This window comes from Emys orbicularis, chromosome 4 (assembly GCF_028017835.1).
Source record: "Emys orbicularis isolate rEmyOrb1 chromosome 4, rEmyOrb1.hap1, whole genome shotgun sequence".
NCBI classification, from domain to species: Eukaryota; Metazoa; Chordata; order Testudines; family Emydidae; genus Emys; species Emys orbicularis.
Window position 1 is genome coordinate 63,135,861 of NC_088686.1, and position 27,514 is coordinate 63,163,374.

The 27,514-nt window shown below is 45.5% G+C and overlaps 2 protein-coding genes across 2 annotated transcripts in view; one reads left to right on the plus strand and one right to left on the minus strand.

Moving 5' to 3' along the window:
- Window positions 1-18,324, minus strand: NDUFAF1 (NADH:ubiquinone oxidoreductase complex assembly factor 1). Its single transcript, XM_065403751.1, has 5 exons — window positions 18,267-18,324; window positions 5,741-6,374; window positions 2,901-3,086; window positions 2,387-2,461; window positions 1-331 (listed from the first exon to the last, which is right to left on the minus strand). Exons 2-5 carry the CDS (start codon window positions 6,245-6,247, stop codon window positions 191-193), a joined length of 909 nt encoding a protein of 302 aa, XP_065259823.1. The 5' UTR covers window positions 6,248-6,374; window positions 18,267-18,324; the 3' UTR covers window positions 1-190.
- A 2,128-nt stretch (window positions 18,325-20,452) lies between these two features.
- RTF1 (RTF1 homolog, Paf1/RNA polymerase II complex component) overlaps window positions 20,453-27,514 on the plus strand; it is a 42,215-nt gene continuing 35,153 nt past the window's right edge. Inside the window, exons 1-2 of the mRNA XM_065403123.1 lie at window positions 20,453-20,594; window positions 24,175-24,285. Of these exons, the coding sequence (XP_065259195.1) occupies window positions 20,517-20,594; window positions 24,175-24,285 (189 nt within the window). The 5' untranslated portion in view covers window positions 20,453-20,516. The remainder of the gene's footprint in view (window positions 20,595-24,174; window positions 24,286-27,514) is intronic.

Genomic DNA, 27,514 nt, shown 5'->3' on the forward strand with positions numbered 1-27,514 from the left:
CATATGTTCTTAAGCTGCAAGTCTGCTCAGTTTATTATGGAGTCCATCCCACTCACTTCATGGAGTTACTCTTCAATATTTATGTGAACTCTCTCTCCCACCATGCATGAAGAAACTCAAGTTTAACATGGTGTATAAATATTTAATAAAACGAGCTACTGAAGTACGTTCCACAGGATTGCAGGCCCATCTAGACCTTGGGATTTCTTTCATATTTTTCATAGGCGAATTCTTCTGTGTGAGCTCTGTCTTTCAGCAATCCAATAAAGTCTATCTCCAGCTGGAAAGGGCCATCTGCCTTGTCTCCCAATGTGAATCCAACAGTACTAATCTGATAAAAGAAATTGGTTATTCATTTGGATATGGTTTCAAGTAATGGTGAGATTAAAGGTAGTAAAGCCTAAGAAATTTGTCCATGTTCTCCATACAGTGCATTGACTGCACAGGCATATTCATGTTACAACAGGAATCTATCCAAATGTGCAACACTGCTACAGCAAAATTAACTCCTGAAACTCTTTGGATTAATACTACAGAATGTGATTAAGAGTGATAATGTGCCCTTGTGTATTTTCTAAACAATTAAGTCTTTGAACTATGTTGAGCTATATGGAAAAAGGGTTCAGAGTAGCAGCCGTGTTAGTCTGTATCCGCAAAAATAACAGGAGTACTTGTGGCACCTTAGAGACTAACAAATTTATTAGAGCATAAGCTTTCGTGGGCTACAACCCACTTATCCGAAGAAGTGGGTTGTAGCCCACGAAAGCTTATGCTCTAATAAATTTGTTAGTCTCTAAGGTGCCACAAGTACTCCTGTTATTTTTATGGAAAAAGGGGTGTCTTATTGAGCCTGGAAAAGCCCTGGAATTTTTAACCTGGGAAATTCTTCAATGCTGCAAATTTCTCTGTTTCTGCCTTTAAGTATATTGCTAAAAATGCAGACTTACTTATCCATGGCAAACTTCCCATGTGACATAATGACTATTTCCATGTAACTTAGGATTTCAGACTTAAGTAGACTACTAAAGGTTTTCACAAAGAAAAATGGTAAAAGGATGGAGGCCACTTGGGGGAGCCGGGGGCATGTAAGGAGGAAATGTCAGGTATTACATACAAGAATTCCCATACCCAATCAGACCAAGGAACGTGCATGAAATTTTGTAGTAGCCAGTTATGGCTTATGTTACTCTCTCTGATAGTTTCTTCCTGGCCCTCATCAAACAGAGGGTGGCTAATGCCTTGAAATGTGAGGCCTCTCTTACAAGATTTTGGGTTTTATTTTTAATCTTCACTAATGTAACTTTGGATGTTCTCATTAACTATACAAAAGGTATAATCCTTTTTTAAACCTTAAGCCTGTAGTTTCAATTATATCTTGTGGAAATGAGTCTGATGGGGTAATGTTGAGTATTCTATTAGGTTTGCATTTAAGCTTTAATTTCATTGAATTCCCCTTGTTCTTGTATCTGATCTGATTTACCTACTCTATCAATTGCTATTTTGTATATCTTTACCATGTCTCATCTACAGTTCCAATTTCTTCATTCTTACTACTGAAGTGTTTTCATGCTGTTAATCACTTTCATCACCCCTCTCTGAACCCCCTACTATGTATTATTTTTAACTGGGTACTTAAATTGAACCCAGTATTCCAGGTGAATACATAGCATTGATTTATGTAACGGGTACTACATAAAATGACACTTCTTCTCTTAACATTTTGTTTATTTGTTTGCTTTTGACAGAAACTGCACATTGACCAGTCCTCAGTTATAACCAGCATTCTCTCGAGTTAGTTAACGTAGAATCCAGTAAGATGTACAAATAGCCCATTGCTTCCAATGTCTTTTACCTTGCATTTGCCAACAGTGAATTTCATATGCAACAGTGTTACCCATTCACCTAATTTTTGGTTTCTTCTGTCTTAACTATCCTAAAGAATTGTTAGCTACAAATTATCACCTCACTACTCACCTTTTGGGGTTGCTAATACATATTTAAGACCTGTTCTAGTATATCCCACTTTCTTGCCATAATTGACCATTTATATCTACTTTTCTTTGACAGTTTTTTGTTTAAGTGCAGGACTTTGCCTCCTCTCATCAGTAGTTTCTTTCAGGGCTCTCTGAAAGCCTCAATAAATTGTCAACTGATTCTTAGTAACTACATCTCTTCAAATTTGTTTTGAAAAGAGATTTTAATTAAATTTGGAAAATTAAGAGGAAAGGTGAGAAACTATATATATTTAATATCTGTGGAATAAAAATACTGCAATTTCAAATTCATATAGCTCTAGATACCTTGAAAAGTTTTAAATGATCTTCACTTATACAGTTACTATCATTCAATGAGAATTTCAGTAGTGTAAGGTGCAGAAACAACTTACCTTATCTAACCAGAGTGGGTACTGATCATCCTGGATTCTCCCCCGACTTGAGATAAAGAACTTGGAGAATGGAATCTGACCATAAGAAATACGGACTTTAGTTTTACATGTACACATACAATACTAGGAGAACTACTTTCCCCATAAAGCTAAACCCATTTTATGCTCTGTCTAGCTCCTGCAATAGTACCAATCATATCCATAGAGTTAATACGCAGAAGATAGACCAGATCAAACTTATTCTTTGTTTCCCTCTGAAGCTTGCTCCAGCCCTATATTCTTCTGTGGTGACTTGCTGATTGCTCTGTGGAACTCCATGACCTGACCATGTGACTAGACAGAATTATATAAGCTAGCTGTTTTCTCAATAGAAACAGAGAATAGCTGTTCGGGGAACTTCTGTTAGTATTGATAAGCCAAAGAACTAGGTATGCATAAATGCAGCAATCTTTAAAGCAATACAGTACTGAAGAGAATTAATCTTCCTCAGTCCCCAGGAAATATTCAAAGTTACCTTAATTTCTTGCCAGTATGGACCTCCTCGGGTGAACATGAAGTAATTGTACAGGTCATCCTTTTGATGGGAGAAGTATGGGTTTGTATAGATGGTTATCATCCAGGGTCGACCATCACCACGAACGCGTAAATACAGACTATTAAAGTTTGACCAATCATAATACTTCTTAGTTCCAAACGCTCCCTAGAAGATATAAATAAAGCATGTTATTGCAGCTCAATATTTCAATGAGAATTACTACTACGAAGACCACAGGTAACTACCACTTTGATCAATTTCCCCTTTCTAGACACTCCTTATCCAAGCTATCTATTGTGACCTACTGGAAACTAAAGGATAAGGAAAGCTACAGTGAGTGGCTTTCACTACACTCAATCACACAAAATTTCAGTAATGTGTTACAGGCCTCAAATGGGATTGCATGCTCTAAAGGCTCATACTTGCTGTTTCTTCAATCACAATAACAAGTGACACTTCATTCCCAGCATCAGATTGCCCTCTCAAAGGTAGCAGACCTACCATCTGTTTTTACTTCCACACATAAAAAGGGGTGCCACAGCACATCAGACTAAAGCTCCATCCAGCATGCTTCAGAGGAAGGTGCAAGAAACCTCACAGATGGCAGACGTGGGACAATCTGCCCCCTATGAAAGTCACATTCTAATCCCTAATAAAAATTGGCTTAAGCCCTGAAACTAGCTTTTATATAACTACCATCCTTTCCAAAATGCGTTAGATGCCAAGACGCTTGTTATCCATATAAATGTCCAATTCCTCTGAATCTTGCACACCTCCCCTATCTCATCACCTTTATTTTATAAGATAGGGCCCTGATCTTGCAACTGGTTCCACACAGGCAGACCCAAGCACCTACAAGGAGCCACACTGAGATTAATGAGGCTCTGGGAAAACAGAGCCTCCCTCTGCTGAACAGTTGCACACTTAGGGCCTACGACAGTACCAAAGAAACATGTTAAATTTCCCTCAGTTTTGAGGCATGCTCCATGGTTACTTAGGAGCAATTTTCTTCCTGCTTACTAGTTTTTCAGGTAACATGGACAACAGATAATATTAACGCTAGCCTGAAGGCTGGGGCTGTTCTTTTTATGCTTGTGGCAGTGCTGCAGTATGCATCTTCCTTAGTTTAAAAATTATACCTTGCCCTTATGCCTCATTAGTTAGCCTCAAATTGCTTTGGAAAGGAGGGTAACTCTTACAGACTGAGAAGCTGAGGGGTTAAACAACAAGGCTAACTTCACACAGCAAGTAAGTGGCAGATGGGGGAATATATCCACGTCTGAAAGTCTTGTGTTCTGTTCTTTGGACTTTGTTGTCTCCCTTTGAATGAGTTCATCCGTGTTCATAAGTGTTCATCCGTACACTTAATTTGGTCCATTTTTACCTATTCTAGTTCTTATATTGCTTCTGTCAACATAGCATTTGACTGACCTGTACATACTTTCTATCCCCCAGGGCCCTAGTCCTAAGAAAGTGAGTTAACTGTGTACCCTATTTATTCTGCTTTACAACAGCAGTGTTATTTACACATTTGACTCTAAGCTCTACTTTCTGACTGGGTGTTCATCCACCTTTTTTTGTAAATGTAAACTAGGAAGGGCAATAGTTCCTCACTGAGTGTAGGAAACAGACAATAGTAAACCATATTAACATCACCTTTTTTGTTTTTTGTTCAAGTTAGAACTAGGTTCAGTCTCTTGGCAGAAAAAGATTTGTCCCTTGCATATTCTGACACACTACAGAACCCAAGTGCAGATCTTTACAAAGGCACATTCCAATATAGATTGTTTCCCTCCTGACTCCACTAAAAAAAAGAAGTGCTCTGATCTAAAATTGAGTTTGGATGCACATCCTGAGAGTTAAGGCCTAGACAATTTGGCTGTATATGTATACACACACTAACTCCAGATTAGACACTAAACCAGTCATTTAAAACAAACCAATTCTGGATAAAAAACTTGTTGCAGGAGATCTTTGGTTTGTGGGGAGACCATACACAAGGTTATCTCTTACTCAGTTATCAAGGTGTAGTAGGAAACTCACTTTATACTGATAAAAAAAGAGTCATTTGTTTCTTTCCTGAAAACGAAGATCTAGCCCTGAACTAAGGCTTCGTTCAGCCTGCTCACAGAGCAGGGCAGTGATTACATCACTGAATGGATTGATGCAGCAATGTCTCATTCCTTCAGATGCTCTGATACATTTGCAACAAGTAAAAGACCACTTTATTCTGGCTGGTATGACAAGCAGTTGTACAGCTGTAAAACACAGGGCAATAGATTTTCCTGTGAAAGTCTCGAGGTTCTGAGCTTAGGGGAAAGGCTGCCTTTGTTTTGGCCAAATTGACACATTAAGTTGTTATAAATTTAAATTCAGAAACCTAATTAGCTAACACCAGTAAAAAGCAATAATATGAGTTTTGCATTTTTTATTCAATGGACAGACTGTGAAATGTGTGGAATAATGAAAGTTCATCTGTAAGCTCCCTGCAGCATGCCAAGTAAATACATCAGTTATCATATTCAGAAGAATAAACACCCAAGGGATAGAGTTTTCTCCAGTTGTGCGTGGAGTGAAGTCAATTTTGTGCAATAAGATTGAGATGCATAGTATGTAACTTCAGCCTGTTTCTCTTTTTCTTGCATCCAGGAGAATTTAATTTAAATGAGGAAAGAAAACAAACATGACACAAAAAAGTATTCTTCTAGAGAGAGAGAGAATCGCCACCCAAGTCTCTACTGCTCCAGTCCTGACTGCAGAGAAATGCTGACTGATTCAACACTGAATGTTAATAACTTAAGTCACTAAGTTATACTCACCTTTGGCAGTTTGGTTTTCATTGAACAATATCCACTGTATCTTGTCTCCCCATCATGAGGTACTTCAGTATTGAGGGTCCCATACAGCAGAGCAGTCTGATTATTCTTACCCAGTTTTAGGTAGGCTTCACTTTTCCCTCCGATCTCTGCATCAGAAGAAACCACCCACTCATCTAAATCTTTCTGGCTGCGAAACTCCCAGACCACTCTAGTCTGTTGCAACAAGTACTCGTCAAAATGATAGCCCTCAGGCCCTTTCCAGTGATCCACCAACTCCTTTTTTAGGAGGCCAAAATGTTTCTTAATTACATCCACTCCCTTCTCAAAGTTGAAATTCATCTTCCAAGGTGGAGTGTTATCAGGGGATGTCCCTGGTCTCCTATAGCTACTGTACAATTTTGAGATGCAATCAGTGAGGAGAGGTCCAAGCAAAGGATGCAAGGCATTTTGCCTATGGCACCTTCTAGAAAGAAAGACACTGTCCAGCAGTTTAAAAGATAGAGCCATAATGATAAACAAGGTTGAAGAATAATCAGAATTCCTTGAGGAAGATAATTATCAGGTTTGAAACAAATTAAAAACAAAAACAAAAAACTAGATATATCCTATTTTGGTTAATGTAGCTTGCCTCCACCTGTAATGAGAAGAAACAATTAGAGAAGCTACACTTGAAGAATTCTTGCAAGTTTAATTTAAAAGGGACACCAACTTGAAATCCAGTCATTTTAAAAAATATGAGTTAAAAGTAGTTTCAAGTACTACACCTGCTGAGTCCTGTTGTGAATTTACAGTGACATTTTCCTAATTTGTAAACACTTTTTGCCTGCCCTTGTTGTGTGAAGGACACACACAAACAGGAGAAACTGACTGACTTACACAAAGTACTGTCAAATCCATAAAGGAAATCAACTGAAAAATATTTCCCCATTTATTCTCTTTCCATTATAGTAAATTCAGGTGCTACTTGTAGCAACAATAGATACAACTTTTACAAAGATATATATAATTTTTCAAGTTGATGGTGTACCTTTAAAGCAGCGGTTCTCAAACTTTTGTACTGGTGACCCCTTTCACACAGCAAGCCTCTGAGTGCGACTCCCCCCCCCACCCCTTATAACTTAAAAACACTTTTTTATATTTAACACTATTATACATGCTGGAGGCAACGCGGGAATTGGGGTGGAGGCTGACAGCTCACGACCCCCCATGTAATAACCTCATGACCCCCTGAGGGGTCCCGACCCCCAGTTTGAGAACCCCTGCTTTAAAGCATTGTGTGAACAGAATGTTGTGAACAATTTTGACCCAAACCAGTTATGGAATCATTACGTAGTTAACAGTGTTTTTAGGACAACTAAGTACAGATTGCATGAAACCTAGTAATCTAGAGGGAATTTCCTCCTCGCTTTTTTTTTTTTTTTTTTTGGCTTCTGTATCTTATTATCCAGCTCAATGACTATTAATTTTCCAATTCATTACTGTATTTATTTTAGAGTTCATATCAAAGGCATCCCACAAGAAACTCACAGACTGAAAGATGCTCAAGTCTGATAACCTAACCACAGTTTCTTATAAAATATTTTTAAAAGTTGCAAAGTTTCTGTAGCTAGATGGAACTTAGAGTGCAGGGAATACTCTAAGCAAAAGAGAGAACTGAAGAAAGCAACAACAACCCCAAAAAAATGGCACATTAGCTCAAAAAATACCCATTCATCTCTTTGTATAAATAGCTCCTAAATACCCTACCATACCTGTTAGAGGACTCCTGAATTCTAATTAATAAAATCTGAACACAATTTCAAGATAACTACATGTTTGGGAACAATCACTACATATGTGCACCATAACCTGACAGGAAGTGAAAGGAAAATTGCAGATATGTAACTCCATCGAAATATTCACAACCTAGCTATTAACATGAAGACTGGGACTCTGACTCTAAGTTCTGTGGTACCCAGATACCACAGTGTGCTGAATTCTGTCACAGGACAGGAGAAGGTCACTTGACAAAGGTAGACTTCATAATGCAATAGCTCAGCCCCTGCTTTATATCCCTTATTTAGGCACAAGTTAAAAAGACAACCCTGAAGGAACTCTCATCTAAAGAAGTCATGGAACAAAGGTTATGAAGGACCAGATTCAGTCCAACATCCCTTGTGATCTTTGTTCTGACAAGATCATCCAATGTTGGCCATTCCAGTAACTGAAGCAATCTGGTATTTAACGTGGGGAAAAAAAACAGGAACTCCATACAGGACAGCAATGGTCCATCTCATCTTCTATCTCAGCAGTTCTCAAACTGTCGGTTGGGACCCCAAAGTGGGTTGCGACCCCATTTTAATGGCATTGCCAGGGCTGGCTTAGACTTGCTGGGGCCCGGGGCCAGAGCTGAAGCCCGAGGGCTTCAGCCCTAGGCGGCGGGGCTCAGGTTACAGGCCCCCTGTTGGGTCTGAAGCCCTTGGGCTTCAGCTTTGGCCTCCCCACCTGGGGCAGTGGGACCTGGGCTTTGGCTTTGCCCCCTCTCCCCCACTCAGGGTGGTGGGGCTTGGGCTTTGGCTCAGGCTTCGGTTCCCCCCTCTGGGAGTCATGTAGTAATTTTAGTTGTCAGAAGAGGGTTGCGGTGCAATGAAATTTGAAAACCCCCGTTCTATCTTGTCTCCAACAGTATCAAATGCCAGATATGGAAAAACTGAAAAGCCCAGAATTCATCTGCACAATATTCTTCCCTGGGGGGAAAAGTGACAGAGTCAGTAAGAGGCATAGCCCTGGTCTACACAGAATTTTACATCAGTATAGCTACATCTCTTAGGGTGTGAAAATCCACATCCCTGAGAAATTTAGCTATACCCACCTAACCCGCTGTGTAGAAAGCATGAGGTTGAAGGAATAATTCTTCCGTTGACCTAGGCTATGTCTACACTACCACTTATATTGGCATAACTTATGCCACTTATGTTTTTTCAGACCTCTGAGCGATGTAAGTTACACCGACATAAGCACTGGTGTGGAGAGCGTTACGCTGGCAGGAGAGCTTCTCCTACTGACATAGCTACCGCTGCTCATTGGGGGTGGAGTAATTATGTTGACAGGAGAGCTCTTTCCCATCAGCATAGAGCAGCTACACAAGAGATCTTACAGCTGTGCTGCTGTAAGTTCTCTAGTGTAGACATGGCCCTAGCTACTGCCTCTTGGGGAGGTGGATTATCTATGCCAATTGGAGCATCTCTCCCGTCGGCATAGGCAGTGTCTACACTGAAGCACTACAGCAGCATAGCTGTAGCATTTTAAGTGTAGATCAGTCCATAGGGAAAAGCATAGCAGCTGAACCATAATGCCATATGGACTGCTATGGTCCTTTCATCTGGCATTCAGTTATGACCTTTCAGATGCAAATATGCAGAAAGTCTAAGCAGTCATACCATACCTTCCCTCATTCTGCCTGTCATTATTAAGCGTCACTCACCCACCTTGCATGCCTAACAGATCACATTTAGGCTAGCACCATAGAAATCCCAGGAAGAGTTAAACTGGCTGGAGGATTTAAGATGGCAGATTGCATCTGAGAAAAATCCCCCAAAATGCTTTTAAAGCCTCCCCTCGCACCCCCCCAACAAAGTATGACAATTTTCACCTTAGGAGAAGAAAGGGTGTTCTCTGTATTCTTTTTAGACTGCTACCCTCCCCATACACACTTTTCCCTCTATTTCACGTCCCCCATGTATTGGCTATTATAATTTCAGACAAGTAAAACTAGACTGGATTGGACTTGCTATAGAAATTGACCTGACATTTTAAAATACATTATTTCCTCTGGGATTTTAAGAAAGGAGGTGTTCAAGATAAATATTATCAAAGCACCAATAATGCGTGTGACGATTGTACTTGTTCTTTCCCCGTGGGAATTCTTAATTAAAAAGTCCAACCTCCCTAACCCAGAGTTTCTTCTGAACGTTGATGTCCCATATAATTCAAAGTTATAAATCTTTGTGGAACATCAGTAGGACCCTTATCTCCAACCCTCTGCATTTGCTCATCCTCCAATCCTTCTCATTTTCTTCCTCTCTTTTCCCTCTTTTCTTCTCCTTTCCTTGCAGCGTCAGAAGCAGTTACATAGGAGCAACGAGCTCAAGCACAGAAGCACTTTACATGTAGTATTGACTGCATCAGGAAACTAGATCAGTTATAATTAGTTTGCCATTTGCCTCTATAGCCAGCTTCAACACTAGCACTATGCTACTCTGCAGCAGCTGTTGCTAGTTGTCCTGTGGGAGTCTGCCACCTAATCAATGATATGTCCATGCAGGCAGTAGCAGACCAAAGATGAGAGAGCATGGCAGAAGAACACGTGTGTCAAGACAAGAAGAAAGCGTTGCTTATCCAGCACATAACTGCTATGAGAGTGGAGAGACAGATTGTAGCATTATTGTTCTTCTTCGAGTGCTTGCTCATATCGATTCCAATTAGGTGTGCGCGCGCTGCGTGCACAATGGTCGGAGAATTTTCTAACTTAGCAACACCCGGTGGGTCGGCTGGGGAGCCCCCTGGAGTGGCGCCTTCATGGCGCTGGATATATACCCCAGCCGACCCAGCGCTCCCTCAGTTCCTTCTTACCGCCCGTGACGGTCGTTGGAACTGTGGAGCGCGGCATAGCTGTCTTCCACTCTCCCTAGCTTTCCTTGTTAGTTATTGTTGTAGATAGTTGTTAGTTGTATAGTTACAGATTTAGTATAGTTTAGTAGTTTAATAGCTGTTACAAAGTAGTTATAAGTAGTTAGCGGGGGTAAGGAGGTTTTCATCTCCCCCTTTCCCCCAGCGTGCAGCCGGGCTCATGCCCAAGGCTCCTGGCTTTAAACCGTGCGCGACCTGCGCTAAGCCTATGCCAACGGGAGACCCCCACGACTCTTGTCTAAAGTGTCTAGGGGAGTCTCACCAGACTGATAAGTGCAGATCTGCAAGGCTTTTCAGCCCAGGACCAAAAAGGAGCAGGACTTTCGCCTTAAACAGCTCCTTATGGAGGCGGCACTTAGCCCAGACCCTCCTTCGGCATGCCAAGCTCCGACACCAGACGCCTAGGTGCGCAGCGCCCCGGCGGCGGCCTCGGGTACTGCACCGCGAGAAGACGCGGATAAGACCCCACGGCACCGTCCTCCATCGGCACCGCGTCCGCCGCAAGCCCCTCGGCACCGTTCCCTGTCTCCCGGTCACAAGAGACCCCGTAAAACACAGAAGACTGCCACGCAACAGCAGGCACCGGCGCCCCCCGCACTGGCTGCGGAGTCGCGTCCGGAATCGGAACGTCTGAGGTTACAGGTACCGTCATCGACACCGTTGACTCCGGCACCAGTAGTAGGGCCGTTGAGTCCGGTGCGGATTGGCTCCCCGCCCCATTCCGTGGTTGAGCCGTGTCTCCCGTCTATGCCAGAGACGTTTGCGACGGCGAGAGACCTCATTGCCCTCACGGAACCGGCACCGTCTCAAACCGCGGCACCGCATCCACTCCGCACGGTGCAATCCAGGGGCAAGCCTGCCCTGCTATGCCCTCCATCTCTGAGCGTGGACTGTCGGCACCGCTCCCGGTCTCGGAGCAGGTCCCAACGCCGCTCGCAGTCCCGACACCGGTCTTCATCACGGCGCCGGTCGTACTCGTGGCCCAGCTCTTCCTCCCGGCACCGGTCCACCTCTCTGCACCGACCCGAGCATCGGTACCGCTCAGAGTCCCGACGCAGTTCCCGGCACCGGTATGTGCGCCAATCCCGTTCGAGAGGCCGCTCCCGGCACCGATTCTACAGACGGTCTTCTTCGCGATCCAGATCTGGATCCTGGTACCGGCATGGCCATCAGCACCGTTCTCGCTCCCGGTTCCGCTCCCCGGCACCGCGCAGAGACCGCTCTCCCGTGGACTGGCACCGCTCGGCACCGTTCCAGGAGGAGCCAGCGCAATCACGCTCGGCACCGCCCTGGCCCTCAAGATCTGCGTCTCACTCTTCTGAAGGTGCCTCCCGCTCAGCCTATCCTGCTCAGGGTCAAGCAGCGGACGACCTGGGCCATTGGCAGGATGGGGCAGAGGACCCTAGACAGGACCGTGCACATTGGTCTTTCTGGACCCCATGGGCATATCACCAGGCACAAGGGGCTCCACCAGCGGCCTCTCGCTTGGCACACTCAGAGCCCAGGGTACCGGAGGCCACCATTACCCGTCCTCCCCCAGGGGGTATGGAAGCTCCTGTGCCAACGCCCACGCAGGCCCCAGACCCCGGTACAGGGGATCCTGGACATCAGGGACCCTCGGACCCAGACCCACCTCTGGATCCTTTACCCCCTGAGGCATCCTCCTCATCTTCCCCAGATGAGGCGGTGGCGGGCACGACAACCTCGGGCCCACCCCCGATAGACCTCCATGCCCACCAAGACCTGTTACGTAGGATGGCACGGAACATGGATCTACAGGCAGAGGAGATAGTGGAAGTGGAGGACCCAGTGGTGAGCATCCTCTCAGCTGATGCCCCATCCCGGGTGGCGTTGCCCATCATCTGCACGATCCAGGCTAACGCCAACACCATATGGCAAACCCCTGCCTCCATCCCACCCACTGCCAGAGGGGCAGAGAGGAAATACTTTGTCCCCTCTAATGACCATGAGTATCTCTACACCCACCCTCAGCCGTGTTTACTAGTGGTCTCCTCAGTGAACGCAAGAGAGCGCCATGGTCAACAGGCTGCAGCGCCCAAATCGAAGGACGCCAAGCGGTTCGATTTGTTCGGACGCAAGATCTACTCAGCGGGGGGTCTGCAGCTCAGAGCCGCAAACCAACAGGCGCTCTTGAGCCATTACGATTACAACTCATGGAACTCCAGGGGTAAATTTAAGGAGTTGGTCCCCCAGGACTCGAGAGAGGAGTTTGGGGCCCTAGTAGAGAAAGGTAAAAAGGTGGCTAGGACCTCCTTACAGGCCTCGCTAGACATAGCGGACTCTGCCGCTAGAACACTGGCGTCAGGTATAGCCATGAGACGCATTTCCTGGCTCCAGGTATCTGGTTTGCCGCCAGAACTGCAATAGACCCTACAGGATCTGCCATTGATGGTCAGAGACTGTTCTCGGACAAGACAGACTCTCGGTTGCAGAGCCAAAAAGACTCTAGAACCATCATGCGCTCCCTGGGGATGCATGTCCCAGGACCCCAGCGCAGGCCCTTTAGGCCCCAGCCCCAGAGGTTCTACCCTCCTCCTCCTCGTCCAAGACAGGACTTCCCCAGAAGGCGTGGACGAGGTGGTAGAAGGAGGTCGACCGGCCCCCAACCTGGTCAGAACCAAGGCCCTCCTAGACCACCTTCAGGGCCTAGACAAAATTTTTGAAGGTGCGCTCGAGGACGGCGTACTAGCCACCACCCAGGATGCATTCCCTTTAGTTCGGGATCACCTGTCCCATTTCCACCGTGCTTGGTCCCTTATAACCTCGGACCGTTGGGTTCTTCGCACGGTGGAAGGGGGATACGCTCTCCAGTTTTCTTCGTTCCCCCCCCTCCCACCCTCCCTCCCCGTCCCTCTTCAGGGACCCTTCTCATGAGCAACTCCTTACACAGGAGGTTTTTACGCTCCTTTCTATGGGGGCTACAGAGGAGGTTCCATCAGAGTTAAGGGGCAGGGGGTTTTACTCCCGCTACTTCCTGATCCCCAAGACAAAAGGGGGTCTTCGACCCATTTTAGATTTACGCGGACTCAACAAATTCATAGTAAAGTTGAAGTTCCGCATGGTCTTGTTGGGGACCATTATCCCTTCCCTGGATCCTGGAGATTGGTACGCCGCCCTCGACATGAAGGACGCATATTTTCATATAGCAATCTACCCTCTGCACAGGCGCTTCCTTTGATTTGTAGTAAACAACGTACACTACCAATTAGCCGTCCTTCCCTTCGGCTTGTCCACGGCTCCGAGAGTGTTCACCAAATGTATGGCCGTCGTGGCAGCCTACCTTCGTCGACAAAGGATACAGGTGTTCCCGTATCTAGACGACTGGCTGGTGCGCGGCCACACCAGGGAGCAGGTTCAATCCCACGTCCAAATCACACTACAAACATTCCACTAGTTGGGCATCTTACTCAACAAAGAAAAGTCTACTCTGGAGCCAACCCAGAGAATAGAGTTTATCGGGGCAGTCTTAGACTCCAGACTCGCCCGCGCTCTTCTGCCAGATACTCGGTTTCAGACCATCGCAAACATCATCCGCAGCCTCCAGGGCTTCCCGACTTCCACGATAAGGAAGTGCCTCGGCCTGTTGGAACACATGGCTTCTAGCACTTACGTAACCAGGCATGCCAGACTTCGGCTCCGCACGCTTCAGGCCTGGGTGTCATTGGTGTACCGTCCTTGTCGGGACAGCCTGAACATGGTGGTCACGGTTCCGAATTCGGTCTTGATCTCTCTCAAATGGTGGCTGAACCACAAGTCGGTGTGCGAAGGAGTGCCGTTTCACACCCCACAACCCTCCCTGTACCTGGTCACGGACGCAACATCTCTCGGCTGGGGCACTCACTTCGGGGAGCACCAAACGCAGGGCCTGTGGACCGCATCCGAACTAGCTCTGCACATCAATGTTCGAGAGCGGATGGCAGCGCGCCTAGCCTGTCAGGCGTTTCACGGTCTCCTACATGGCCATTGCGTGGCAGTCCTCACAGACCACACCACGGCCATGTTCTACATCAACAAGCAAGGGGGAGCCCGATTGTCCCTCCTATGCCAGGAGGCCATTCGCCTGTGGGAATTTTGCATTGCCCACTCGATACATCTCATGGCATCGTTCCTCCCTGGAGTCCAGAACACTCTAACGGACCATCTCAGCAGGTCCTTCCAAACGCACGAGTGGTCGATTCGCCCAGATATCATCCACTCCATCTTCCGGAGGTGGGGATTTCCCCAGATCGACCTATTCGCCTCACGCGCCAACAGGAAGTGCCACGTGTTCTGCTCCCTCCAGGGGCGATCTCCGGGCTCCCTGTCAGACGCTTTCCTGCTACCATGGAAGGACCAGCTGTTCTACGCTTTCCCTCCATTTTTGCTGGTCCACAAGGTCCTGCTCAAGCTACGCAGAGACAAGACGCGTGTGATTCTAGTCGCTCCAGCTTGGCCAAGACAGCACTGGTACACCACGCTCCTGGAGCTGTCGGTACAGACTCCGATCACGCTTCCACTGCGCCCGGACTTAATCTCTCAGGACCACGTCCGACTCTGTCACCCCGACCTGCAATCGCTCCACCTTACAGCGTGGATGCTGCATGGCTAACTCGGGCGGAGCTACGATGCTCGCATCCCGTGCAGCAGGTTCTGTTGGGCAGCAAGAAACCCTCTACACGGGCCACTTACTTGGCCAAATGGAAGCGCTTCTCCTGTTGGTGCGACCAGTGGGCCACGCCTCCCTTGCGGGCGTCGATCCCACTTATACTTGAATATCTCCTATCCCTAAAACAGCAGGGCCTGGCGATATCTTCGGTCAGGGTGCACCTGGCTGCTATATCGGCGTTCCACCCAGGAGAACACGCTTCCTCGGTCTTCTCTAACCCGATGGTCATCAGATTCCTCAAGGGCTTAGACCGCCTATACCCACAGCTGCGTCAACCGGTTCCGGCGTGGGATCTTAACCTGGTTCTCTCCAAGCTCACAGGGCCCTCGTTCGAGCCATTGGTTACCTGCTCACTCCTTTACCTATCTTGGAAGACAGCCTTCCTTGTAGCCATCACTTCAGCAAGGCGTGTTTCTGAAATCAGAGCCCTCACATCCGAACTTCCGTATACAGTCTTCCATAAAGACAAAGTGCAGCTTCGCCCCCACCCTGCCTTTCTTCCCAAGGTGGTATCAGCTTTTCATGTGAACCAGGATATATTTCTCCCGGTCTTCCATCCTAAGCCGCACGCTACGCGACAAGACTATCGTATGCACTCCTTGGATGTACGCAGGGCCCTTGCTTTCTATATCGAGCGTACGAAGCCGTTTAGGAAGACGACTCAACTCTTCGTTGCAGTGGCTGACCGGATGAAAGGCCTACCAGTCTCCTCGCAACGTATCTCCTCTTGGATCACATCCTGTATTCGTGCTTGCTACGACTTGGCCGGTGCCCCGACGCTGCGCCTCACCGCCCATTTCACGAGGACCCAAGCCTCCTCGACTGCCTTCCTGGCTCACGTCCCGATCCATGACATTTGTAGAGCGGCGGTTTGGTCATCGGTTCACACCTTTGCCGCTCACTATGCGCTTGTACAGCAGTCTAGAGACGATGCTGCAGTTGGATCAGCGGTTCTACACTCAGCGATGTCTCACTCCGACACCACCGCCTAGGTAAGGCTTGGTAGTCACCTAATTCGAATCGATATGAGCAAGCATAGAAGAACTCTCTTTTGAGTTGTTTTAACATCTGTGATAAATTAACATTTTGGAAAAAGGATGTCTTTGCTAAAGAGAAAAAGAGCCCTCCACTAATATATGTGCTGAAATCTGATGTTACTTATAAAAATGTATGCAATAATTTCTACTTAACAAACGAAGAAGAAAAAACGGTTACTCACCTTTGTAACTGTTGTTCTTCGAGATGTGTTGCTCATATCCATTCCAAACCCGCCCCCCCTCCCCACTGTCGGAGTAGCCGGCAAGAAGGAACTGAGGGGGCGCTGGGTCGGCTGGGGTATATATCCAGCGCCATGAAGGCACCACTCCAGGGGGCTCCCCAGCCGACCCACCGGGTGTTGCTAGGGTAGAAAATTCTCCGACCATCGTGCACGCGGCGCGCGCACACCTAATTGGAATGGATATGAGCAACACATCTCGAAGAACAGTTACAAAGGTGAGTAACCGTTTTTTATTCTCATGTCCCATGTTTGCTTCTTGACAGACCAAGGGAATACATATTGTAGCCTAAAATCATTTTCAGGACAAGGAATTCCCACCCCATAAACATAAACACTACTGTTCAATCAGAATGGCTGGCAAGGAAAGCACTCAAGTTTTGCAGTTCCCTGCTGGCTAGGGATGAAGTAAAAATACAGTTACTAACTAAAAGAGAATTGACAGTCCTGGGAATGTTATGCATCCCTCAGCCCTTCCGAAGTGCAGTGAAGATTAATAGGCCAGGCTCAACATAGATTTATCCTGGCCCCACATAGGCTTTGGAGAGGGAGGGATGGGCAAGTTTACTATTCATTCTATAAATTACATGACAGTTCTGATCTCCACTTTAAAAGCATGTAAACACTGATCTAAGAGACAGAGTACTCATAAAACTTAACTGTTACAGAACTTCAATTGAGTCAGTTAAGTAGAAATTATTGCATACATTTTTATAAGTAACATCAGATTTCAGCACATATATTAGTGGAGGGCTCTTTTACTCTTTAGCAAAGACATCCTTTTTCCAAAATGGTAATTTATCACAGATGTTAAAACAACTCAAAAGAGAGTTTTAAACAGTATGGCTAAAAACCCCTTCTCTAAAGGGCTCAGTTTTTACTCTTTTGACCTTTGTGATGATACCATTTCACTAGTTTGCTGGTCATCATAGAATTTTCAGTGGAAGCAGAACCCAGATTTCTAAAGTAAAACATATGCAGGGAAGGAGAGGAGTGAGAAAACTATCGTAAAAAAATAAAAAAAAATTCAGCCCTTTTTTAATATAGATCACAGAGAAGCAAATCAGAGCAAAAGCCCAACTATTCTTCTTTGCAGGTTACCTTTAAAGTTTGCCTCGGCAGGCACCTCACTGCCCAGTCTCCAGGGGTCCTCAAAGACCTTTGAAGAGCTGGAGTTCTACTGAATCTGCAGCATTTCGTAGGAATGCAGCATTTTGTGACTATACAAATGCATCCATAGCTGAATAATTCCCATGCATTCACTCCCCCTTAACACACAAGCACTCCCACCATGCTCCCCTCTGCACTCATATGCGTTTTAAGCACTGCCCTAATTGAAGGGTTGCTTTTTCTAATCCCCCTGATGTGTGAGGGCAGGGGGACATGACACATAGCACAAAGGTTTCAGAGTGGTAGCCCTGTTAGTCTGTACCAAAAAGAACGAGGAGTACTTGTGGCACCTTAGAGACTAACAAATTATTTGGATATAAGCTTTCGTGGGCTAAAACCCGATGCATCCGATGAAGTGGGTTTCAGCCCACTAAAGCTTATGCCCAAATAGCACAAAGGAGCTCCGCCATTTACCTTTAAGGAGCCGACCCTCCCAGGCATGATTACAGCGGCCCTGGACGCTACTCTAGGGCTAGCTCGGCAGCATCGTGTCACGACACGGTGACTGTCACAATCACAAGGCGCCCAGCTGCAGCAGCAAGACACATCTGCGAGGGTGAGCGCCCAGACCAGCTCATTGGGGAACACCAGGCTGGGGGCGCTGGTCGCTGCTGAGGAGAGACGGGCCGATGCCAGAGTCAGGAACCTCCTCCCCATAGACCAGCCCCACTCCCCGGGGGTAGCTTAGCCCCCGCTGCTCCCGAGTGAGCCCGCCGTGGGACAGCCACGCTCCCCCCCCGCCTCACCTGACAGCAGAGACCGCAAGCTTCCCCCTCACCGCAGGCCGCTCAGCCTCTAGCGATCGGGTCCGCCGAATTCAGTCCCCGTCAGGGGAACCCTGGCCGCGTCGCAAAGGTTCCGCACCCCCCTGAGGCGTTGCAACGCTTTGGCGGTCTAGCTTCGTGTGGGAGCGAGGCACTTGGAACCTCAGTGCTCGCAGTTACACCCACCGCATTCCCCGCTCAGCCTGCACGTCATTGTCTGCTGCTGGGTTCCCTAGTGTGTGTGTGTGTCCCTCCAGGATACAGATCCCTCTGCCAGGAGGCAGCATCACCTACTGGTTTGAGCAAGGGCTTGGGATCAGGATTCCTGGTTTTCAGTCCCAACTGTATCACTATCTCCACGTGTGATAAACATTGAGCAAGTCACCGGTGTGCGTCAGGTTTCTCTTAAACGTTTCCTACGCCACAAAGAGGTTGTTAAGGTTAAATCATTAATGCTTGCAAAGTGTTTTGAGATCCTCAGCTGAAGTTTTTTAAATGAAATTTATAAGTGCAAAGTATTATTTAATTTTTACATGTAGTTTTATTGGAACATCAAAAGGTTTTTTTTTCTGTATGCTATGAACAGCATTAAGGATTTTTTTTCATTATATGAACTGTTAACTAGTTAGGCGTGTGATACTTAGTATAGTACAGGCTAATTTATACTACTGTACATTGAAAGTATCCAGAGTAACGACGATACTCTGTGGTGTTAGGGAAGGTCAGAGTTAAGGCTGTTTAGAGTACCTTAACTATATCATTGATACATCTCAACATTTGTTTTTTGGGGGGTTTTAAACATTACCTTAATGTTCATGGCTTTCCAATATCAATGGTATTTTAATGGAACCCCCTTAGATTATAGATACTGATTTACAAGCTTAACTATCATTTATTGAAGACTTTTGTCTTGACTACAAAAGTAATTATTAATTACAACCGTTAGTCCTTATCTAAAGCTATGTACAGCTAAGAAAATGTCTTGACAACTACAGAGACAATGAGCTCCATACAAGTGTATCTTGTGCCCTGCGCAGAGCCTCATGCAGAATCAGGGACGAAGTATGTAATCTGTGTTTTTAGCAAAGAAGATTATATTCTATTCTCCAGGGGCAAATCTTGAATTCTATAATATTTCTTATATGGTACCTATCACCATGGTATGGTATCTGAGCACTTCGCTAAGTCAAATCTCTCTGAAGTCAATGGGAAATTTGCCCAAGTACAAGCTAGGTAAAAACTTCAGGTTGTACTCTCATACGTACAGCTAGCTGTTTTGATGTTTGTGTGGTCATGAAGCTGCAATTCTCTATACCTTTACTTATTAAACGGTGATTTTATAAAGCGTGCTGCAAACCCGCTCTCATGATTGAACCCATTCAGTTATAATATAAAAACAACAGGATACATTCTGTCCTCATTTCGGGCCTGATCCTGCACCAGTGAAGTCCGTCGGAGTTAGATCGCTGACTTCAATATTTCAGTGGAAGCAGGATCGAGCCCTTAAGCCCTAATCCTGAAACAAGCTCTGCATCATGACTTTTGCACCCTTAAGGAGCCCTACTGATGTCAATGGGGCTTTGCCCAGGGTGTCGGTGCTTACTTTGCTATTTAGTCAATTTCAAGCCTCAGTTCAAATTATTTTTGTGTATTACACACACACACCTTTGTAGTCGCCCCTCCCCCGCAGTTTGGAGACTTCAGAGTCACCTTTTCCCGTGTTTTAAATGTTTTCTCTCCCCAGTTGCTGTATGAAAGCCCCACCCCGACACGGGGGCAACCGGCCTGACTCTCCGGGGCGGCAGTGAACGTGTCTGCGCTCAGAGCGCTGCCAGATGCACTGAGACCCCAGCCCGCGCTGGAAAACGGAGGCGAACATATTTCTCCGCAATCCCTGTCTGCCGCAGTCACCCGGTAGCCACGAGCTGCAGCGCATGGGCGGCCCGGGGCGCCGAGGGGTCGTGGCGGCAGGCGCGGCGCGGCGGTGACAGACACCCCGGCCCCACGGATGACACCGCGTCCCAGCAGCCCTCCACCGGCACGTGCACCCGGCCCAGGCCCCGCCCCCCTCCGCCAGTGGCTGCGGAGACCCCGCCCCGGAGGGCGGGGCGGCGCGGGGCGCATGCTCGGTGCCCTTTGTGTCCAGGGCGGTCGGGCGGCGCGGGGGAGGCCGAGCCGCTCTCACTGCCGCACCGTCCGCGGGCCCCTCAGCGCGGCGGAGCCGGCCCCGCCATGGTGAAGAAGCGGAAAGGCCGGGTCCTCATCGACTCCGACACCGAGGACAGCGGCAGCGAGGAGAACCTGGACCAGGTACGCAGCTGAGCGGGAGGCAGGGCCGGGGCCTGGGCTCCCCGCTCGGAGCACACGGCTGGGCGCCACTGTCCCCCCGCCGGGGCCGGCCGGAGCTCGCTCCGCCCTGCCGGGGGAGGCCTCGGACCCGCCTCCCCGTGCGGGGATGGGGTCCCGATTGGCTTCTGGGGCCTCGGGAGAGACCCCCCGGGCATAGCGCATGTGGGGGGAGGGGGGTAGCGGGTGCTGGAAGAGAGTAGCCCGGCACCTGGGGGTGGCATGGGGTGAAATTGGCGTGGGGTGGTGGGGCACCCTGCGGGAGGTGGGGGTGACAACAGAAACGCTAGAGCCCTGGATACAGGTGCTAATTACGGTACAACACCCGCCCCCCCTCGGGAATAATCTAAGGATCCATGGAAACCTTGGCATCAATTTGGATTAGGCTGTGGGGCAGAGGGTAAATGTCTGCGGTGTAGAATGGTGGCTACTTTCATCCAGGCCCTGGAAAGAGATCATTTGTAAAGTTCTCTCTCATAGCTAGTCTTATTCGCTAGGAAAGGTGTTAGCGTGTTCTGTTTCGAAGGTGAAGGTCTGAGGGTTATGTAGGCTGCTAAAAGGTGGAGAAAGATTGATGCTCTAAAATGTTTTAATCCCCTGGTTTTAGTCCCTGGTGCTGGCTCCATGGGAAAAGTGTTACTCAGTTGCTGATGCTTGTCACATTGAAGGTTCAGGTGGCCTATGCCTATAGGTGCACTACAAACTGCAGGAGTAAGTGGAATATACTTAAAGGAACAGTTAATTTTCTCATGGTATTTCAGATGCTAGGAGACCAATTAGGGGGAGATAAATACAATCAGGTCCCCTCTCTCTCCAGACCCTCTAGTATAGTATGCCCATAGAGGGTCGAGATGGGCTACTGTGGGAATTATTAATATACATTCATTAGTTTCCACTGAGCCTCAGTGGTGAACCTGGGGAGCTCAATTGGTGGGAGATTACTTGAGGTTAGGAGCCCAGAAATGGTAGTGAGGTAGAGTGTCTGTATATCCCAAGAGGAACCCCAAAGATAAATACTATACCTGGCATTAATTAAAGTGCATGAGAGCTTCAAAAAGGGCATGGAAGTTAGACTCCACTTCTTGTGCCCTGTGGAGTGGACTTTGTTCAAAAGACTTCCTGTCTTTTTAATTTTTTGTAATCTTAACAGTCACTGGTGATGTGATATATTTCTGTACAGTATATATTATAAATCACATAAGGAGGGTCATCCAGTTGGGTATCTTGGCTAAATATTCTTAAGCATATATATATCTGAAGCGGATGCAGGTACTGGGCCATTAACTGGTAACTTCATAGGAGAAGTTTTTGGGATGTTGGGAAATAAAACAAATGTAAACCAACTTTTGTTGTTTGGAGTTTTGGTAGAAAGATGAAAAAGAATGAACATCACCTGGAGACTGAATTTGTCTCTGACCTAGAGAGGTGGCTCTTTCAAGGAAAGTTTGAGAAACAGTAGTGGAGCAGTGATGAGAAAAGTTGCATGGATGCTATGGTTGTATCTCTGTTCTTTGCATGAATAATGAACTTCAGTCTCGAGGGCTGTCAGCTCTTCACCATCACTAAATTCATACAAATTTCACAGTGTTAAACAGCTTGAGAGTGACCACAAGCCAGGGCTAGAGCAGGCTGGCATAGGCCAGAGAAGAGGAACATTGTGGGTGAGGATAGCTTGTGGATCCTCTCCCCCATACACTATAAAGTTCACAGCTGTGGGTGAAGTAGTGGATGGCTCCATCGAAGCTACCCATTGACTCTTACTGTTCCACAGAGGCCTTTGAGACAACCATATTAGCAGCTCACATGTACCAGACTTTAGGCTCAGGTAGCAGAGAGATGCAGTTTTGTCTTCTGTGACTCCACTGGGAAAGCATGACTCAACTGGGAAAGCATATGCCAAATAGGGCCATGATTGGTGCCTCACCTCTAGCCTTGCAGCATATAGTCTTTTGGTAAATTGGAGAAGGAGGAATCCTTCAGAATAGTTACTCAGAAAAGAAAAAAAAACACATTTAGGACAGAAGAAGGAAAATGGTCAAGAATAAAAGGACAATGGTGACAGTGCGAGGGGATACACAGGGAGGTGGGATGAGGGATGCCATTCAGCCATTTCTGTGCAGGTGGTTAGGAGTTCCAACAAAAAGGGTCAGGAACCACTGCTTCAAAAAAATAACTATCTTATATAAACTTAATCTTCTGATGTTACATGCCTTTGTTTCAGAGAGAGGTTTGAAAAAACCACTTGCCAGTGGAAGCTTCCCTAGCAAGTGTGTGGACCTAAGCCATCAATTTCTGCAGAATTTACATGCATTTAAAAAATGAAGTTCCAACCCATACGGTTGTGAAGTCAAGCTTCCATTTGTGGAAACTAATGTAAACCAGTTTAGTGTTATCTTCCCAAGACTGCAGAAGTTCCCATGTGGTGATGCTGCTGCTGATAGCTTAAGTTCAGAAGCAGCAGTAGTGAAGGATTTTAGAGAACCTGCTGTTCAGAACCATGCAGGTAACAGCTAAACTCTAGAATCATGTCAATTTCATGCCGTTGCTTGTGCTCTTTGAAAAAGCTAGGAATGATGCCAGGGAATGGAATTATTTGTGGTGGGAGAGCCCATAAATAAGGTAAGGGTAGAGAAGTTGTGGCACTTTACATCCTTACAGCAAACAGAAGACAAAAAGCTCCTCTTCCTTTTAACAGCTAGGGAGAGTTGACACTTCTGGTTTATCAGACACAAACTAGCCAAAGGCTGCTGCAGAACATAGAATCCCAGCCCCACCTAGCGGAGGTAGCAAGAGTTTATTTTATTGCCCCTGGACCTACTAGTGGAGCCCTTGATTCTTGACACTTGATATCCACTTTTGGGTAATAGATTTACTCCTGTTGATAATGCATTTTTGTATATTTTTTTCAGTTCCAGTTTTTGAAAATGCTCACTAGAACTTTGAGTTGTGGGAGCGTGACTCTGCTAATTTACAATCTTCCAGCCTGAGGCCTGCCATATCAATGTGTTTATCCAAAGATTTAGTGTGTCATTTTATTGTAGTTATGGGATGTGAAGAGAGATTGAATAGACCAGTTAAGATTCTGAATCGTGTATGTCTTTATGTCTTTGTAACTTTAAAATAACTTATTTAAAAAGTATATAACTACTAACATACTTCAAAAAATTAGATTTCTTAGGAATTACCTGACTAGTTAGAGGCAGTTGGCCTTTGGGTCATGCAACAATGCACTTAAAGTGTCTGTAATGCATCTTGCCATGTGGCATCACCAACAGGTAATCTGTCTTGATGCTGTGTCTCTTTACAAAGTAAACAGTAATAATAATACGTAGCACTTATGGCTTGTCATCTTCAAAAAAATTTTCCAGCATTGATCTGTTTTTATTTTCATGTAATACAAACACAAATTTGATGATTGACCCTGACTGAGAGACCTACCGCTTTTGGAAAGTACTTGGATACTATAGAGAGGGGTACAAATATAAGAACATGGATTATCCAGTTATTTGGCTTTAAAATAAGTGTAAACTTTTTTTTGTACTAGGAGCTCCTGTCATTGGCCAAACGGAAACGCAGTGACTCCGAGGAGAAAGAGCCACCTGTTAGCAAACCAACAGCTTCTTCAGATTCTGAGACCTCAGACAGTGATGATGAGGTAAGTTTGACATGGTATATCTGAGTTGCTACAGCTTGTTTGTCTGAGAGTTCTGACATAATTAGCAGTGATATTTGTATTGTACAGTATACTCAGAACCACTGTGTATAGACACACGTAAAGTGAGGCTGGCCTCTCTGAGAGGCATAACCAAGCCTAGAGACAATGGCTTCAGAAAGAACTTGTCTTTCTTTCCCTTTCACTTGGAATTCAGCAAATGCAGAATTGTAATTGTATGCTCAATACACCAAATATCTTTAGAAAATTCGGCACTTGTTTAATGCTATGAGAAAATCGCCTAAATGGTTTTTGACCTTCCTGCTTAAAACTACTGCTCTCCCCATACAATATTGTCAGAGGCGAGATCTGTGGAGGTGCTTGAGAGCCCTTCAGTTTGAGGGACTGCTTGCTTTAGAACTTGAGTATTCTTTGGAGTTGAGGGGCTTGGCGTTAGAACTGCCCTTTGCATTGTTCCCCTCTAACCTCCTCCAGAAAACCTTGTCTGAAATAGCCCAAATTTGATGATCATCAGCATGCTACAGAGCACATCTTTTTACCAGAGCTTTTGAGGAAGTGGGAATGCCTGGGGAGAGCAAGATATTTCTGATCTCTCTTGTTCTAAGGGTTTGGCTGGCTATTTCTGTTATATGGTAAGGCCTGGTTGTTGGCTTTGGTTTTTTTTTTTGTTTGGTCTTGGTGTCTAGGAATTCTAGAACTGGGGATCGGTGTCTCTTAATTTCGTTTTTATTAAAAATAAAAATGACCCAGTAAGACAGAGAGAAATTAACAAGATGTTTGCACAACTACATGAGTAAAAATATTCTGTTGCAATGTTACAGTTGGCTTTGCAAACATCTTTCTGCAGGAAGTGGAGTTGATGGTTCATTCCACCCCTTAAAAATGGTCACACCAGGAACTGTTTGAATTCTTTCTACAATTGCAGGAAAGAACATTTTGACCATTTGAAAACCACTAGCATAGACCAATGATAAACAGCCATTCTCCCAAATTTCTAGCATGTAGTAAAGTATTTTTCCAGTAAATATAAATGAGTAGGAAGAATGTGATTGGCTATAGTTCTTCTGCTGAGACATTTATAGAAAACAAGGATTGAAACAAAACTGTGGTATTAAGTCTTTAAAGAAGGAGATGATGCTGTGAAGCTTCATTCCAGTGACTTTCTATTATACTTACTACATCTTTGAAATCTACAGATGCTATATCAGAGCTAGGTGGTATTAGTAACAAGTAAATTGTTTTATTTGATGACTGTTTGCTTTTAATCACTCACCTTATGCATTTTGATTTTCTGGCACACAGCTGATTTGTTCTAAGCCATCTATTGATATAGTTTTAAATGTAATGTACATCTTGGGGATGTGAAAAATTCAGTTCATAGTCATTGACTGTCTCGTCACCTTGCGCAAGTATTTATATTTGTTCAGTTTTTGGACTCTGAATAAATACAAATAAAAAAACCCTGTCCATACGTATTTTGAAGTTTAATTTAGGATTTGATTGCATCATGATTCAATCTGCAAACCTCCATATTCACTGTGCACAAAATATGAATATAAATGGGTTTGTAAATTAAAGAAAAAATAAAGCAGTGTTCAGTTTTCACCCACACTGATTTTTAAGATGGAGTACATATTTCTGCTCCACCATGTGCTATTCATGCACCTTGATCATTGCAGTAGATTTTTCCATGAGTGAAGACTCTGACTTTAAAATACCTTGCATGCAACAGACGGAAGTAGTCTTAGCAAGAAGGTAACCATGGAAAAACTTCCATCTCTCCTCTTCTTTCCTTATGGCTGAATTCTGCAGTGTTTGGTGCTCTTGGCATGGTAGGGTTTGTGAGAAGGGAGGGACAGGACCATGACTGTTCTCCTTCAGTCAATTATCCGGTTGCATGTGCACTGCATCCCCAGGTTTGTGAACTAGCCCAGCATTTCTGTGGAGAGTCAGCAGTACACTATTGTCACCTCACTGTTCTTGCTCTGCTTGGGTGAGTAGTGTGCTTCTAAGTCACTGATCTGGAGCAGATGTAATTATAACCATTTAGCAACTCATTGGCCTCTTAAGTGAAATGCAGCAGCACCTTTGCTATATCAATATCTTGTGAGGTGGAAACGGGGGGGGGAAGGAAGCGATCTGTCGTGTTCTACTTCATTCCCTCTCTGCTTTTTTCCCTGCTGAACAGCCATGTGGAAGCAGGGCAGAGCTTAATGTTAAAAGAGAAAAAATCCATAAAGAAATTGCATGATTGTTGCAGGTCTTTAACATCTGTGACAATAAGTGGAACGCTTAGAGGGATGCTGAGAGCATGGAATACACCGATTAAACACCTTGCTAGTCATCTGTCAAATCTCACTATCCCAAGATCTCACAAGATTATTGGTTGTTAGTATTCAGAATACACCTCTACCCCGATATAACGCTGTCCTCGGGAGCCAAAAAATCTTACTGAGTTATAGGTGAAACCGCGTTATATCGAACTTGCTTTGATCCGCCGGAGTGCGCAGCCCCACCCCCCCGGAGCGCTGCTTTACCGTGTTGTATCTGAATTCGTGTTATATCGGGTCGCATTATATCGGGGTAGAGGTGCTAGTGGGTTTTGAGATAAATATACGTTAGCTGTTTGATCCATCTATAGTACTTGTATATATTTCAAAAACTATAGAAGTGATGGAGCCTCCCCCATAAACTGATGAGCAAAGGATATTTAAACATGGGAAGAGAACGCACTGCGCAGCACTAAGTAACTTTCAATTGTGGAGCACTGTGTGGAGAGGATGAAAGAGGGAACATAAAAATCAAGAGCTAGGAAAAATAAAAAGTTGTTGACACATCAGAGGATAAGGTCTATAACTGAGTATCAAGAGAGTTAATTCAGAAAGCTGTGGTGTCTAGGCATTCTAGGAATGGCAGGCTAACCAGATGAAAAAGGGTACTTGCAGAAGGAAAACAGTCAGATTTGATTAATGTGACTATTGATTGCGGGCAGGGAGGATGGGAGTTGATATGTCCCAAAAGGAATAACAGGTGTGGTCTGAGGTATACATGTGACTAAGTTCAGATCTGACACTGACTCCGAATAATACTTAATTAGTAGGGCTGTCAAGCGATTAAAAAATAATTGCAATTAATTGCGTGATTAAAAAAATTATGGAATATAGTTTATTTCAATATTTTTGGATGTTTACTACATTTTCAAATGTATTGA